At 45.6% G+C, this 17,850-nt stretch overlaps 1 protein-coding gene across 2 annotated transcripts in view; it reads left to right on the forward strand.

The window, feature by feature from the left end:
• The window catches only part of smurf2 (SMAD specific E3 ubiquitin protein ligase 2), a 56,261-nt gene that overhangs the window by 10,564 nt on the left and 27,847 nt on the right, over positions 1–17,850 (forward strand). For both annotated transcript variants that reach the window (XM_008285614.1, XM_008285615.1), the window contains exons 2-3: positions 12,935–12,973; positions 15,931–16,039. In XM_008285614.1, coding sequence (XP_008283836.1) covers positions 12,935–12,973; positions 15,931–16,039 — 148 coding nt within the window. The remainder of the gene's footprint in view (positions 1–12,934; positions 12,974–15,930; positions 16,040–17,850) is intronic.

The following is a 17,850-nucleotide window of genomic DNA, read 5'->3' on the forward strand; positions in this document are numbered from 1 at the left end:
TGATAACAAAGATGTGTCTTAACACAGATCCAAGCGTTGTGCCGTCTCCTGACTTGTGACGGTTGAGGCTCATGCGTGTTGCAAGCGCATGACGGTAACGCGCTCTGTTCATACGCAACAGCAGTGACTTTTTGTAGGATAGCCTTGATTTGATTTGAAAGTCGTACCTCGTCTTCACGTCCTTTTGCGGTTTGAGCAGCAGTTGTCCGACTGCACTTCAGAAGCCTCAAACTACGGCTTGATCGGACAACCCAGGTTCTGACGAATGCTTTCATCGCCTAAATTTAGGTCAGACATGACGACACATGTCCCGTAGACCCGTGTCCGCCACTTTAAACACGACGTGCGGCGCATTGTAAAAGCTGTTTATGGCGTGCACCTGCACACGGCGGCATTCGGTCGTGGCTTTTGATCGGGGGACCACCGTTGCGTCTCGGTGAATCATCGGGGCTAGTTAATGTTGACAGTTACTATTAATGAGTAGCTCACGTCACACGGGAGAAGCAGCGAGGACATGAGCAGACTGCTGCGCTTTCATCTACGATTACGACACGATTATTATCCAGAGTTTTTTTTAAAAGCAGCTAAGGGTCCTCTCAGTCCAACACATTCATTGGCAAGGTAGACGGCAAGAAAAGGGAAAATATGGCTGGGTGGTAATGATGTAACACTGCTCCCAGATGAAGCTGTGAAATCATTCTTAGAAACTAAAACTCCCAAGGAAACTTGGAGGAGGGGAGAAGTAAAGTAGCAGTATTTTTGGCAATTAACGCAGAAGTGTGTTGGTCCTCGACTTCTGTTAAACAGGTTGGTACTATTCCCCCCGCCGCTGCAGCTCCATCCAGGCCTCTCCTCTACTCTCCTCCATTACATCAGAGCCGGCGGAGGAGCCAAGAAGCTAGGAGAGCCACGCAGCCACTCAAAACAGCTCGGGCCCCGGCCAACAGTGGTGCAAGCTTGCAGAAGCCGGAGCTGTGCCTCTGCTCCGCTCACTGTTTTGACTTCTCGCTTAGCGATGATGGTACTGTGGAAGACTTTACTCGCCTGGATGACTCTCCGCTAGGCACGTTGTAGCACACAGAGTGGAAAGAGAGAGTGATGTACTATGCAGGGGTAACAGGAATGCTGCTAAAAATTGCCATTGTGGCATGGTTTCCCACTATTTGGAGCTGAAAATAGGAGGGGTGGACTCTTCTATTATGCAATTACAGTGGACTGTATCACGGAGGGAAAAGGTGACGTGAGATGGATGAAATGTTCTCACACTAAGAATGTTGCCAGCCTCTTTCCTCTCACGTGTGGAAGTGTGTGGTGAGTTTCCCCATGTCGTCAAACAGGTTTTCTGCAGAGGAAGATAAACTTCTCTTCTCTCAGTTAGTGCCGTCGTGCATCTTCTGTTTGTTTGAGGACCGGTTTGGCGAGCAGTTAGTTAGTGTTTCCCACAGGTTTGCTGGGGTTAGGACTGTCAGTCTGTTGGACTTGACGCTTTAATAATAAAGGTTTTAGTTTATTGATTAATTGTTTTGTCTATAAAAAATGTAATCACAACTTCTGAAGGTAACTTATCTTTAGTAAGGACCAGCACATTAGCTGTTTTATCGGGTTTGATCGTCGGCATTTCTCCAGCTTTTGGTGTTTGCGTTATTCTAAAGTTTTTGTTTTCATTAACAGCTTTGAAGCGAACAAACTCGGCTGCGTGGTGGAAGGTGGCTGTGCCGGCTCTGTTAGCTATAATTAAGAGTCGAAGAAGCCGGAAACAAAACGAGTTGTTTGCCACTGGCTAAAAAAACCAAAAACAACAAAAAACAAGAGAGAAATCTTCAGCAGTTATTCTCCGACAGTACAGTTGTAATTATTCTTTCTTGTCAGCTGGTGTTTGATGCTTTCCAGAGAAAAAAGGAAATGAATTAAAACAGTTAAATGTTTGTTAGAATTTATTTGAAAAACATGTTTTTTTCTCAGCAGTCAAAAACCACCTGAAAACCTTCATCCGGAACCGGGGACGCTTTTGTGAATTTTGCCGTTACCGCTTTCCACTTAAAAAAAAATAAGTTAGCTATTGTGCTGAACATACACCATACAGCAGCCGTCACTTTGTACCATGACACCCAAAATACATCCAAAAATAACTTCCTGCCCGGTTATTTGTCTGGGCTCGTTGCCCAAACATTAACAATGTCTAATAATTAGCTAGCCTGAACGCTACATCACTTTCTAACCGCCGTCTTATTTTTTTTTTTAAACGCCACCTGGCAGAACAGGTCTCCGCTTCCTCTGCGTGCCTCACGAGATCCCTCATCGCTCCTGCAGCAGGTGCTGAGTGCGACGCATAATGATATATGGCTTCTCATAGTCACGGCCTCTTATCCTTTTTATGAAAAGAAGCTGTCGGGGGGGGATATATTATGTCTTCTGTCTTTCCTTTCCTCTAATTCCATCATTTTTTTACGCTTCTGGTCACAGTGATTTGGCGCAACAGATGTCCCCAGACGTCCTCCTGCAGCAGGAGGCTTTCTGCGCTCGCTTGGCGGGTATTCGACGGACGTCACCGAGATTACGAGTTTTCTTTTGTATGTTTCACGTCTGGTTCCTTCCTTCTCTGCTCTCCGGTTGCTCTTTCCGTTCCTCGGCGGAGGCACGTGTGAGCAGGAGATGGAGCGTGTCTTTGAATGTAATTTCTGGTGCTTGGAAAGAGGTGATCAAGGTCTCGTTTTGCTTTTTTGAAGTGTTCCTTTCTGTTTTCCTCTCGGTATAAAGTGATGCACGGGGAGATTGTGTTACTCTTTTTCCCTTTCTAATTTGGTAAATCTTGGAAATTGCTGGTCTGTTTAGAGGTATTAGAAGATTTTCCTGGCACTTAGCGGTTCCATGATCACTGTGCAACCGGTGACTCTTAATATCTGCACTACGTGACCCCGAGACGTCTTATCAGATTTGCATATTACGTAAGCAGGTTTGTACAGATCTAAAAGCTTGTCAGAGCTTTGATATTTCCCAGTGCCTACAAGTCAGTTAACCACATTTCCACAGTTAGCCTGTACCCCATGAAGAGCTGGACTGGATCCCTGAAATCCTACCCCGCTTCCTCACTCCATTCTGCCTGACTGCAGTTTAAGGGCTACAGTTAAGTGGCGCAGCCAGGTCTTTATAAAGTAACCCACTTTTGTTATGAACAGGGAAGCCCTGAATGCTGCTCGGTAAATGGGTGGTGTGGTCGCGTCTGTGGCAAACATGCTAGACTACCCCATAAAGCCTTTTTTTAGACTTATCTGCTATCAGCCTTTGGGACATGATTAGGGTTTTTGCTGCACTTCCACTTGTTTACATTTCACATGCATTAGAATATGGTATCAGATATTAAATCCTCTTTTGTCTCATTATTTTTATTTTTTTGCCGAGTGAAAAGCGAAGCGGGCTGCTCCTGTGGGGCGTTCCTCAGGGAACCACGAGGCTTTTAAGCAACTTATGAGCTAAAACTGGAGGAGTCTCACGTCGCCCGACCTGTCTCCACAGCACGGTGTCAGCGCTGACTGCACGAGATTATCATTCTGCTGTAAAAGGAAGAAAAAATACATCTGGGTTGTTGGTATTTCTGTAAACCGATCACAGTCGTCTTGGGTGGCATTAAGCCCATGATGTGGCAGCGATGACTCTGCAAAAGAGTGACGAGGAATTGTTTTAGTGGCATCTTTGCGCATAGGGGGATGTTGCTGTTGTTGCTTCCTGAAGTAGATGGGATTCTGAAAACGGATTGGAAGATAGTCAAGGGGAAGGAGCAGTTTTTAAAAGATATATTCACTAAAACAGCATGACCGCTCTGTCTTGTTTTTCTTGATTTTTAATCCATCATTTGTGTATTCGTCGAGGTTCTTCAGATCTGGTGAACTTCACTTTCGTTTCCCTGACTCCATAGTTCCTGGAACTTTTCGGTCAAAGGGGACTATTGGTCAGTCACGGTTCAGTTTAGAATGAACTTGGACCTAATCCCGATGAACTGTGCTTTTTCTTCCTTCCTGCGTCAGGCTGAATGGCTGCATGTCTGTCACGTTGCCATGCGTGGGAGCACCCAGTTAACATGAGGCTAGCTGCAGTGGTCCATAGAGACGGTGAAGACCAAACAATACCTGCTGGAGACGGATGAGGAGACGGCTCAGAGATCAGCAAGTGATAAAGACCAGGCCGACTCGCGCAATCGTCAGTGACAGCTCAGAATTCTTCATCTTCGACCTCCTTTTAGGTTCTTAAGTCCCACAAAGGTTAGGGAGGAGCGGCGAGGGGAAAAGGAAGCCTTTTGTTTATAGAAGAACAATGCTGCGCATGAGAGTGCACGGTCCTGGGCCTGGAGTCAAAACAGGGCAGACAGACAAACAGGCAGACAGGCAGGGAGGCAGGCGGAGGAAAGGTTGGGGAGCTGGAGGAACGAGGAGGAGGCGTGGGGAGTGCTGTTCCCTGAAGATGTGATCCGACTGTCTGGCGGGGACGGGTCAGCGCACCGGACTGGAGGAACCAGGTGGACAGGAAGCGAGGTTCAGAATGCGGTCAACCTGAGCTAGACGAGATTTGTTTAGGTTCACACATAGTTACGATTTCATGCAACCAGACGATCGCCTGATACCCTGAGATGCCTCTTCCTCTCCGTCTTCCTCCTATTAGGCTGCGTTTCCAGACAGTTTTGACTCGGGACGTCGATGGGAACCGGCGGAACATTACCAGGCGCTCGTCTCCGTTCCCACACCCCCGTTTCCTCCACCTCCTATAGGCTCCAGTGTAATGGTTAACCACAGAGCAGCAGACCAGAGGCAGCGCGAGCCCTCTTTTCCCCACGGCGTGCCGTTCTGTTCCCATGCTTCGTTGTGTGCTAAAGTGGCTCACAACAGATGTAAGTGGATTTCCCAGTTCCATCTTGTCCTGACCAGTGGTTGCTGCCATGGCGACGCCCCCTCCCCTCCCCTCCCCTAGACGTCACGTGACCACTCCCTCCCCAGGTGTTTGGCTTGCGTCTGGTGGACTTCATTGATTCGCCTGCACAGTAGAGCTCTTTGTGTGCCAGCCTGTGAGAAACTCTGCCCATCCTCTCCCCACAGGTGGGACTTTAACTTCACCCCAAGGTCTCAGCCTCTGCCTGCACGGCGCTGCCGTTGCCACTCGGAGGAATTGATTTTTATTAAGAGACAGGCTGGCAAAGGAAGGAGCTAAGTGCACGCTGGCTGATAATCAGTTGTATGTGGTGTTTGTTTAGCTTTCCCAGCTGTCCTCGGGGAAGCAGCTCTATTTGGGCCGTAATGTGAAAAGCCATTATGTGACTAATAAGTCGCAGCCATCCGAGCAGCGTACACACGACACCCCTGTTCCTCGTGCTCGCCACCAGGTTATATTTCCACCGACAGTTGGTGTTTGTTTCTGCCTGTTGCGGTGTGTAAAGCTGCAGGTGCTTATCACACAGTGTTAACAGTATTTTAAAGCCTTTTCCCCGCCTGCAGTCGCATCCTTAAATCCCTTTCCCGTCTCCTCTGGTCTATGAGGACTGACAAAGTGGGCTCCGAGCCTAAAAGCTTTTGGTCATTCATCAGTGAATTGTATTTAGTCCCCTTGAAAGATGCACTTCAAGTTTAGTTTTCACCAGCAGGCTCAGCTGAAATATGACGACAATAAAATGACTCCTCACAAATTCTGATGTTTGGCTGCTGTCGTGTTGTTCGACGGCCTTTTTGCTGTAAACTGTATGCCGACTTCAAAAGTGAAATGATGGGTAAATTATTATAAATGACGGCCTTAAGTGGTAAAAGCCGCTTCTCTCTTATTGTCGTTTTAAACGCTGGTCTCTTGAATGTCTCAGCGGCGCTCATCCTGCCTTGTCTCTCTGCGGTAGCGTCCCTGCCCTCCCCTCCCTCGTCCCCATCAGTCAGCGCTGCAGTCCCTGGCTGTGTGAGGCGCTGCGACCGGAATGAGAAACACAGGCAGCACAGAGAAACCCTTCTCTTAGCTGCGCCTCGATGCTCGCAGTCGCTATGACGACAGAGGATTTCAGATGGGCCGAGATGCATGGGGTTATGTGATGCTTTTTTTTTTTTTTCCCGGAGCGAGAGAAAGTTGAAAGCCGTCGATGATACGGTCTCGTCTCGTGGTTCAGTACGACATACAACGCAGACTTAAGCGTTTTGATGCACCCATGTATTTATACTTGTTCTTTATTTTTTTCTGTTGTAGATTGTGAATGCAAACAGTGTACCGCTCAAATTATACATCAGCCGAGTCTAATGTGGAAATTAAAAGACACAGTACATTGAACTCGGGCAGGGTGATATCTCCAAAAATATTTATCAAGGCATAAATGAGAAAATTTGCGATAACGATGTAACTGACGCCGGACAAAATACTTCAAAACTTTATTGGTGCAAATGAAAAAAAAAAGAATTTATTTTCCATTTAGCAAGCAGCTAGATGTTTTTAATGTGCATTAAAGCTGTATTGTACCAAAATCAATAGCGCATAAGTTGTAAATCAATTGCTGACAATTTGTTTGAATATTCGGACTGATAGGGTGGAAGTGGGCCGGACGCACAGGCAGTACTTGGCTGCTGATGCCAGTTTAGGATAGCGGTCACAGTTCTGTTTCCACCATCGGGTGGTGGGTGAATATTCGGATCTCAAAATTGCTGTCCAGACACCACCACAGCGACCGAATATTCCGATATGTGGGTCCAGCCCTACTGTGTCGGTCGATGCCCTGCGTTCACCCTCCTCCTCGGTCACCTCCATGCTTCTCGCTCCATGTGCATGAGACCGGACGGAAACAACGGCACTTCGGTCAAATTTTATCGCGATATTTTAATTTCACATCATCCCCTAACTTTACACCACTATGACATGACCCAGCCCTACATTTAACCTTTTTTTTTTTCATGACTGATTTATCAACATGTAATTTTTTCTCCGTCGTATTTCAACAAGAGCAACAGATTTTTGCAGTAAAATAAGGAATTTAAAGATGCCACCTTCAACAGAGAGGATTTTTCAATATATTAGTGTATTATTAAGGATTAATCAAATTACAAAGCAACTGGCAGTCAGGCAATAATCGTTTATTCAATTTCTTTATCCCTCTTAAAAACAATTCTGATTTTTTTTCCCCCTTATTTTGGGAGTTACGCTCTCTGCTGATATGCAAGTATGGGAAATTGAAAATTGAACTGAATTGATCATGACAATAATCGCTAGTTGATGATACTCGAGTTTTACCAACAAGAGAACATGTCAACCTCTGAGTAACTTCTCTGCTGTCTTTATTTGGACTTTCCTCAGAAACATGTTCAGAAAGACCGCTTTTTTTATTTCCCACCGAGGACACGGACATAACTGTCAAAGTCCGTGAGATTTAGCTTTGATAGCGGTCCACTTTATGATGCACAGTGTCACATTTTTGTATCGTGAAATATCGTGCCGTACTACGTTGTTGCTCCCCGGAGATTGTCTCTCTAAAGCAAGGCTGCTATAAATATTTACGGGCCGGGGGTTTTATTTTGGGGGAGAGGATATTGTTCCCGCCCCTCAACCGCCACACCTTCAGAAGATAATAATAAAAAAGTTAATTCTGCGTCTGAAGTCGTCCTCACCCCTCAACAGCTGAATTATTCGGCTAAAATCGCCACTCCCTGAAAACGGTGAAGCCATGGAACAGGATGATGTGATTCGAGCTGGCGTGTGACATGAGGGAAATTTCTGCTTTTTCCGTAATTTTTTAAATCGAACGTGGGATCGACCGTGTGCTTCTCTTCCATCTTTACGTACGAGGAGAGAGCGAGCAGATAATTACATTTGTCGGCGCGTGAGCATGAGAAAGCCCGTCCGGGGCGACCAATAAAAACGTCAGATTTACGACGCTGCCCTGTAGGTGCAAACTCGCCCACTTCCTTCACTTAGAAAAGGCTTCTGTCATCAGCACCTTATTTCCCATAATGACATAAATTCTGGGGGATTTCTGTGCACCGGTGGGTGAAGAAGCGTTGCCTTTTCACTCAATGTAAAGCTTTTGCATCAGGAAAGAGAATTTAATGTCTCATTTAGCTCCTGATGAAATACCTCAGCAAGGGGTCTTTGTGCTTAAATCTGCCCCGAGTGTCGAGGATATTAACCAGTCGTGAGCTCAAAAATAATGGCACGAAAATATTTGAAATCAGCTTTCACATAATTTTTCACAACATTAAGTTTATTTCATTGTTTTCCGCTCTACATTTCCACCAATTTCCAACCACCTCTACACAGTCTGTTTGATGTTTTTGCGTGACTGGATGTGGAAAACTGTCTCGGCTCTGATTGGCTAAACTTGTAGAGTGCACATGCTGATTGGTTAATCTCACAAAAAGCACCATTTTTCTGCCCTATCAATGTTCTCCTCTAAAACCTCGCTAGCTTTAACGTAAAATTCACCATATAGGCTAACATAACAAACCTCTATTGCTCTGTTTCCTGCATGCTCTAAAGCTCTGGACCCTATATGGTGATGGTAAAGAAACTAGCCTGTTCATTTACGCCACTTTCCGACTGCCCCACCAGCGCTAGGCCACCGGCTCCTCCTATTTATCCACCAGATTTCTCTTCAGAATGGATTCACAGTTAAAAGTTAACCTCATTAGAGATGACTTTAAAAGCCAGAGGTGTTAAATTTTTAGAATTTGGTTCAAAGAGCAGCAAACGCATGTCAGAGCAAAGACGGGAGAAACCCTCAGAGAAGCCTCGTCAAACATAAACGAGGCCACTCCTGCCACGCCGGGTGACAGGCGGCTCAAACCGAGGGTCCCTAAAACCCAGGCCGCCCTTTATGCCGGCGCTCTGAGAGCGCGTAGAGTCCTCAGCACTCACAGCATCAATCATTCTACCTCGGAGAGACAGGGAGGCTTTGCTGATCCTCTCAGTAAAGCCCTTGGGTCAACTAAAGGAAGTAGTGCGCTCAGTGGCTTGCAGTTCATTTGGGGAACATATAAAAGCAGAGGAGGCAAAAGCTTTTGTCATGTCCGACGGTGGAGCGCGTGCATAATGGGTATTTCCTGGAATCAGCGTATGCCAGCGCAAACCTCATGCAGACTTTTAGATCCTCTCGTGCTGCCGTGTGTACACGATCACACACTTTACCTCGGCTGTTTTGTGTCCTACAAATAACATGAGATGATTCTATTTGCAAACGCGGGTTCACTTTAGTTTATGCAAATCGTCTTTACACTTTATAATGACCCCGTTTCATCAGCGTATAATGAGTGCTGTAATCTGACGGCTGGATCCGGCTGCCTCCTGATTGCTGTCCTTGTACTCTCCTCCTGCAGCCTCAGACTTCCTAATTGGCTTCCTCGCTACCATTGTCCACCATTCCAGCGGTTTTCTCTCTGTTTTCTGTTTTCAGCAGTAATTCGGCCCCGTGTATGTTTTCATAAGGAGCCTATATGGGTATAATTGTAGTGTTGCCTTCCTGCTGTGTGGCGGGCCAAGGACCGCTTGGAGGGTCTGCAGGTTTTTCCCGGGCTCGGCTTTGGTTTAAAGCTCCTCTGGCTGTTGTGTGGGCCATGCCTTGCCTTTCTCTGCAGTTGGTCTCAATTGTCTTTTCTTTGTTCCTGGACTTTGAATGTCGGTTTTTGTTGCCGCTGCCGTACCTTGCTTCAGAGTCATATTTCCCAGTTGTTCGCTATTCTCTCTCTTTACCTCATGTGGATTTATTGCATTGTGACTTCTAGACTGGGAGCGTTTGATGTCCGTCCCTCCACCCGCTCTGGAAACGCCGTCACATCAATGTCAAGCCCTTTTTTTTTGTTGTTGCATTAACTACACTGCTGTGCAAAAGTTTAAAGCTCTTAAAGTGATTTCAATAGAATACTGGTTTTTATTTATCAGTTCAACATCTTCTGTCTTAATCCCAAACTGACTCTTCACGACTGTTTGGGGTCATCATCATGCAGCAGAAAGGACTTGGGACCAATCAGACGCTGCCCGACGGCTTCTCGATGGCTAGTCTAAACATCTAAAGAGCCTGAAAGCTTTGCGCCGCACCGTGTATATACTGTCTGTGGCATATGGGCAGGGAAGCGTTGTGGAAACAAAAACCTGTCACCTGCTAACTTGGTCCAGCTTTTTCACCTCCTTTAGAAACTCGAGCGTTCACATACATACCTTCCCCCTGTTGCTGTTAATTAATTAGATCACTGAGTTGGATGGAGTGGAGAGTGAGGTGTCTCAGGGGCCCGTGTGTGTGTGTGTGTGTGTGTGTGTGTGTGTGTGTGTGTGTGCACATGCTCGCCTCTATGTTCATGAAGAATGCGACTGAAAGTGATGCGTACCAGATGTTTTAGAAATGAGGTGGGTTTCACTGGAACGTAACACATTCCCAGGGATGTTTGCGGAAAGAAATTCTTCCTCATCTGTCGAGCATGTTCTGCGCCCCCCTCACCCCCAGACGGATCCAGCTTAGTTGGTGCTCCTCCTTCTTTTTCAATCTCATATGCCCCTTTTGTGTATATATATGTGTGTGTGTGTAAACCCTCGTGCATGCTGTATGTGGACGCCGGCGTGTGAAGTTAGTGATTTGTGTGTTTAATTTTGTTCATGCAGAAGGTATGTCCTCCTCCCTCCGTTTCCTGGTGGGCAAAACCGTTTCATCTGAAACCCAAAGTGATTCAGAGTGATACTGGACGTGGTGTGTGTCTGAGTATGTGTGGCATGGAGCGGAGAGGCCAGAGGAAAATAAATTAATGGCGTAAAGCTGCAGTCTGCTACTACTTGCTTACTACTTACCTGCACGTGAGGGGTACAGGCCAAAGAAAAGGCACAGACAAACCCCATAATCAGACGACTACTTCTCTGTTTCTACTCATATTGCTTCCGATCGATTAACCGACTTGTCGTTTTATCTCTATAAGAGATTGGTGTGAATACGGGCTCATGTGGCAGAGTGATGCCTGTCACATCGCAGCTGTCGTTTTTAAGAACAATCTGCTGCCACTGTCATTTTATCTGCACACCTAGCTAAGACGAATAGTGACAAGTGAGTTTATTATTTTTGTCCGCCCCGTTGATGTCAGCGTCAGAAGGCTAAATAAATAACAGAAACACCTCAGTTGTGTTGAGTTGTAGTCATGCAATTCAGCAGCGCTGCAGCTCCACATTTCATGATTTTTTTAAACACTTGTAGGAATCCAAAATACAATCATGACTCGATAATCCGACACTAAATGTAAAACCTTCTTTTATGTCGGATATCAAGGCTGTCGGATTGTCAAGACGGAGGTCCAGATACGAGGAGGGCTTGATGCTGGAAGGATCATTAGTTGTTAATTATTGTTGTTCATAGTTGTTATAATAACTAGTAGGGCTGGTCCCAGTAGAACTTTCTGGGCGCAATTAATGATGAATATCAGAATATTCGGTGTGGTCGGGGGACACTTCCACCCCGGGGCAGCGCTCTGACGGGGTGGAAGTGTCCAGAACACACAGGCAGTACTTGGCTGCTGATGCTAGTTTAGTTAGCGCTCACACTTCTGTTTCCTCCATCGGTGGCGGCGGGGGAGTGGCAGATACGCTCCACCGTTACCATCCATGTTTACTTCCATAAACACTGAGCACGCTCGCTGCGTGTGACGTCGTCGTGTCCTCTTCTGCGCATGCGGGACACTTTTGGCTCGTATGAAGTTCACACAGCAGATCACATACAAGTCGCATTGAACTGGAAACGTGAAGGAACTCACAAAAAAAATCGGATTTCACAAAAAAAATCCTCATTGAGCATCAAGTCCTGCAGTCTGAACGCAGCCAATCTGTGGGATTGTTCAGTCATGAATGTATTTGAATCTTCTTGAAGGTTGCATTTAATTCAGGACTGCTGTGTTGGACTACGTCTTGTTTCTGTTGCAGTTTCATGTGAGCAGAACTTTTAAGCAACCAGCTGGCGGCTGACCTTTATCGGGACAGTTTCCTCAGAATACTGAAGTACAGAAGTTCTTTGGAACAGTTGGTTTCGTTCACTACCAACGGTGACGTTCGTGAAACGTAAACTACGCTGTCATTGTTTTAGTCTGTATCACTTCTGTCATCGTGTGTCATTTCTCTTCAAACCAGTGAATAAGCCACTTCAATATCCAGACCAATTAGTGGCTCTTCCTCAGAATGACCTTATTACAGTAGAGAAACACACAAAGCTCTTTCCATGCGCCTGACTCACCGGCTGAAACTGCAGACGCCCAGGTGGTTGCCGAGCTTCCTCATCCATCCACACTTGCACAGGAGGGTCTGAGTGGCTCGGCCTCGTCACCTCAGCAACCGCCTCCAAGTCGATCAGCAGAATCTGCTGCAGGCAGGCTGGTTTAGGGAGAAACGGAGACTAAACATCCGCTCCAGCAGCTTGAAGTCAGGATGTTAGCAGCGTGACATTTAAATATTGAAGTGTTTTTTATGTTCTAATGACACAATAACCGTTAATTGCTCCAAAGCGTCGGGTTTTAAACCTACAGCGAGGGAGTGGCGGCCGGCGCTGCTGCTGCTGCTGCTGCTGCTGACAGGGCGTCTTGACACGTTGCCAGCATTCTGGGCTATAAATACGCCGTCTAATCAAAGGGAAGAAATAGTTTGTGTAATCTTTAGCAAAAGTTCACCTGCGTTTGGCTCGTGGCTGTTTTGAAGTCGATGAAATCCTCTAATAGTCGAATCGTTTTCTGCCGCCTGCCCACTTTTCTGACCTCAAAAGAACTGAACATAAAAACCGTTTTAAAAAGCAGCTTCAGATGAATTTGACACTCATAATGGCTTCACGCTACAATATTTTGCCCTTTTGCTGCGAAAATTTGCAGCACAAAACTGCGCTTGTTAGGAAGAACAAACTCCTATAGCCCTGCTTTTCTATTGGTAAGATTGCTGCTTATTTGATTTAATGCTTTGCCTTTTTTCTTTTCTCTTTCAGTCCTCTGTGCCAAAAACCTGGTGAAGAAGGACTTCTTCCGTAAGTATCAGCTTTTTATGATGAACCTATGTTTCCTTTTAGAACCCTGTTTTGGTGTTCCCTTTTGGATTTGTGGAAAGATGATGCATTCGCTGCAAAGGCCTCTTGAACTTGAGAAATGTGGATCACTTTTGGCTGATAAAACGCCTGCTGTTAGCCATCAGCAACACATCAGGATCTACTTCTTTTTTTTTTAGCCATTTCAACAGATGTGCCGGCTTTTCTACATGTCTTTGGAAACAGGTCTAGTGTAGTAGCCCACTGCCTTAATCAAAACCACAAACTAAGACTTATTTTAATTGCCGATATACACTAAAGTTGTATCCCTCGTTGTGAAATCTAGCTGGGAATATATCGTCCTCCTCTTCTGCAGCCGCCGCTCACTGAAGTTTTAATCGCTCATGTGTAGGTGTCTGGAGTGTCGGGAGTGTTTTGGCGTGTTTGGGTCAGGCTGTCATGGTGAATGAGCATGTAAAGGTCCTCTGCTCACTCAGGTGGTTTCTGTGGTGCCCATTCCTGCCATTCCAATGCTCAGGAGCTCAGCAAACATTCAGTCAGGGAGGCGGTGGACGGCGGCACTGAGAACATGGAGAAAAACCTCTCTCTCTGTGTGTCTGTCTCTGTTTTTGTCGTTGTCATTGATGCTAGCGGTTAGATTGAAGGTCCCAACTATGAATTATAGACCTGGAGTATTCATTTGCATTATCAGTTATTTTTGGAGTGTGTATAAAATGTCTGAAGTTATCAAAAACGTCAGGGCTAATGTTAAATCCCTACAGCCTACTGGCGTTTTTTCTTATAAAATACCAATAAATAATTTAACCGTTCATGGATATATTTTTGCATCTACTGAAAACACAAATTCAGAGCATTATTTGGTTATTACCAGCTGAGGTTACCTTCGGCACTTGACTTTAAATAAGTATTGACGAAAACCAAAAAATTTCCAGTCTAGTTTTCAGTAGGGCTGGACCCGAATATCCGAATATTCAGTCGTTGTGGTGGTATCTGGACAGCAATTTTGAGATCCGAATATTTGGATATTTGTCATTAAATAGGCCCGAATATCCAAAGCTCAGACATTGCTATTCAGACCAGCCCTAGTTTCCAGTTTTTTTCCCCTGATCAGAGTCATTTAATATTTAGTTTACCATTTTCCAAGATAATAAACTTTTCAAGTATTGTAATTACCTGTAGTACCTACCTCCAAATGTGTAATACCGTAGCGACGGCAGGAGGGGAGTGAGCATTGTGGTGTTTTCGTAGATTAATCGTAGCAACTGCTTGAGTTCCTTGAAGACGTTCCACCTCTCATCCAAGAGGCTTCATCAGCTCTGACTGACTAGTTGGGAGTTCCAGATATTTATTAAGGAGCCATTAACACCTGAGTTTTAATTGGGGGTTTGTTGCTCCTCCCCCTTGTTATGTGAGTCATTATTAGTGCTCCCCCTGCCACAATGGGGTTCGTTAGGGAGGGGGAGCACTAACGACTCGCATAACGAGGGGGAGGAGCAACAAACCCCCAATTAAAACTCAGGTGTTAATGGCTCCTTAATAAATATCAGGAACTCCCAACTAGTCAGTCAGACCTGATGAAGCCTCTTGGATGAAGGTGGAACGTCTTCAAGGAACTCAAGCAGTTGCTGATTAATCTATAAGAAGAACCATGACCTGGATGACTGAGGATCTTCACAGACACCACCATGACAGCGCCTTCTGTGAGGCTTAATGACCTCCAGGCAGCGCAAACGCCTTAAAGTTGGGATAAATTAGGACGCTGTCCCGTTGTCCTAGTGGCGAATGTAACGGCCGCCTATGTGAACGGCATGTGTATAACCAGTTATTGATTGATATTGCTGACTAATTAAATAAGTTACTGCGAATGTAAAACAAGGATGTAAACATTGGGAACCTGTCTGGGTTTAGCCCGAGGACAGACAATAAATAGGTGGCTCACAATAACACAGTTATCCAACGTTGTTTCCTTAACATTTAGCAGAAGCTCTAAATGGAGCGCCGTCATTAATCCTGGAACTGACTCATACCTCCTGAGTGAGTCAAACGTTTCTGAGAGTACCGTCAGCATTACGCCCACATCACCTGCGCCGCATTAGCAGCCAGATCAACGTTCGCCCACCCTTTTGTAATCGCCGACAGCTGCCTGCGTGTTTGCACTTTGTCACGGCCGCTTTTGTTGCCGCGTCTCATTGTGATGTGGAGACGACTTTAGTTCAGAAGTCTGTTTACTTCCAGGAACCATTAGACAACGATCCTGCCTGACGTGTTCTGTCAGTGAGTGTAAGGAAGCGTCTTAGCAGCACAACAGGTCGTAAATCTACTGCACGAAGGAAACCTTGATGGTGTGATTCCCCAGATGCTGCAGCTCACTGAAAAACAATTAAACCTGTGATTAATCTAATTCATATACAGTCGTCCTCAAATGTATTCATACCCCTCCATTAAAGAAAAAGCAAAATCCACAACAGTCACTTGAATAACTAGAAACTAAAAAAAGTAATAATAAATAAAAATTTGCTAAATTATACTTTAGTGAAATAAGACACTGCTTTTGCATTGTGGTTGAAAAGAAAAATTTAAAAAAACCAAAACTGTCCTGGGCAAATGAGAGCCCTTTACTGATGAGCAGTGGGCCAGAACACCTGTCTGAACCAGGCATCTGCCTCGACCGGTTTGGTCAAGAGCGGGGATGAAAGGGTGCCAGTTTGTCTCGTGAAATATGACCTTTTATTTAGCTTTGTCATGGAAAATAGCCGCACATTCGTCACCTCACTTGGCATCAAAAGACAAGACTCTTGCGGAAGTGAGCGATGAGTAATCTGGTCTGGCTCGAGTGTTGCCGACACCACAGCGTCTGTCGAGTCGTTCTTGTTGTTTGTCTCCTCCTGAACTGTTTATTCTTGGCACGAGCGTGGTGACGATGTCTTCTCTCCCTGCAGGCCTCCCCGATCCCTTCGCCAAGGTGGTTGTGGACGGTTCGGGACAATGCCACTCTACAGACACTGTGAGGAACACACTTGACCCAAAGTGGAACCAACACTATGATCTGTGAGTCCTCCAGCTTTTTTTTTTTTTAATGACACATCTGTTTTCAAAGATTAAAAAAAAAACAAATCCTTGTTGGTTTATTTGAATACCTCTCACCTACCTAAAGGCTTTGGGACTTAATGCCCCACAGTTTGCATGTCTTTCTTTATTTAACCTTGATAAGTGTCGGGGTTTGTCATTAACAGGGTCTAAACAGTAACAGATGAACACAGCTCTTGCGTCTGGCCTCTCGGTTATCTAGACTCTCTGCTATGACATAACGCTTCAGTCTAAAAATGTTCCTTGGAACAGTTTTTAAAGAATCCGAAAAGGAGGTGCCGTCTCAATAGTATTTTCTTCCATTGACTGAAACACGTGCATGTCTTGTTGTACCCTGATTGCCTTTTTCCCAAAGATGGAGTGTACTGCGAAAGTAACCTGGAAAAAAAAAACTAGAGACAGAGCGTGTGAGTGAAAATGTGAGAGTGAAAGTTTCCAGTATTCGCCCGGTGTTTATCCAAACCGTCGCTCGTAGCCAACAGCGAGAGGAAGCACGTGTCTCCGTTTGTTTGGTTGCCGGGGAGACAGGACCCTTCTCGCTACACGGCCATTAAATTAGCCAGTCGTGTCACATTTGACAAGAGGGAAAAAGTCACGCGCACGTATGCACACCTTGGGGAGAAATCGATGGAGAGGGAGAACGCAGACCTCGTGGCTCGGTGGAACGTCTCCGCTCTCGATTCGTCCCGAGAGCCCGCGGATACGGCCGACTGGAATTTATGTGAAAGCGTGTTTTTCTGTTCCAGTGATAAGTTTACCATCGCCGCGACCAGTGTTTGTTCTTACGGCCAGCAGAAGGACTCTCAGGTGGCGTGTCGGGAGGAGAGAGGCTTTTAATTGACTGAGAGCAGCCCCTCGCTTAGCTGTCTGGCGGGCTTATTAAAATAGGCCCTGCAACACCTGGTGTTCCCAATACGGCCGAGTGCATTAAAGCTGTTGGCAGTGACTCTTTTTTTCCATTTGTTGTATGCGCTCATGTGAGGGTGTAGAAATTCTGTGTGTGTCCAGGGCCGCGGTTTCATTGGTGTGCCGCAGCCAGCAAACCGGGCCCATGAACTGTGACCCTTCAGCATTGTTGCAGGATGTGGCCGGCATGCCAAGGATAGTAGACACAGTCTATTTGGCCGCCTGCCTCTCACACTCATTCTGCCTGCACCACGTTTTGTTTTTTTTAAAAAACCAGATCACTCGCAGCAGCAGGATATGATTGAACTAAAGAACACATAAGCATAACAACAGTTGTCATTTGGCAGAGGACGGGGACGCGGTCGTTGTGAGTAATGAAATGATTGGTTTGATCTTTAGCGAGTGTCGTGGAGTGTTTTCCAGCGTTTGTGGACTCTCCTGTCGGTTTGCACTCCATCGCGTTCGGGTAATTAGGAGGTCCTTCAGATGCAGCATTATTAAATAATACATCTGCAATGTTAAGTGCCCAGTCTAGACTCAAATTATTTACGCCCACTCATGCATCCATTTTTCAACCCACAATCCGAGCCGTGCTTCTACGGACGCGTCCCGTTAAACAGAATTACTGGCTGGCGTTTATCAGATCCTTAACATTATTGCTATGTAATATAATTAGGACGAAGAAAAACGGGGAATAAAAACCACGCAGACATAGCAAATTAGATTGTCTGGGTATTTATACTGAACTATTATATGAAATTATCTGCTGAGCTGCTTTTTTTGATCTTTGTTGTAGTGGATTGGTAAAAATAAGGAGTCAGGAAACGGCTTTTTTTCTCAATCAGCGTCAGAAGGCTAAATAAATA

Source organism: Stegastes partitus, unplaced genomic scaffold (genome assembly GCF_000690725.1).
Source record: "Stegastes partitus isolate 25-593 unplaced genomic scaffold, Stegastes_partitus-1.0.2 Scaffold410, whole genome shotgun sequence".
Classification (NCBI taxonomy): domain Eukaryota; kingdom Metazoa; phylum Chordata; class Actinopteri; family Pomacentridae; genus Stegastes; species Stegastes partitus.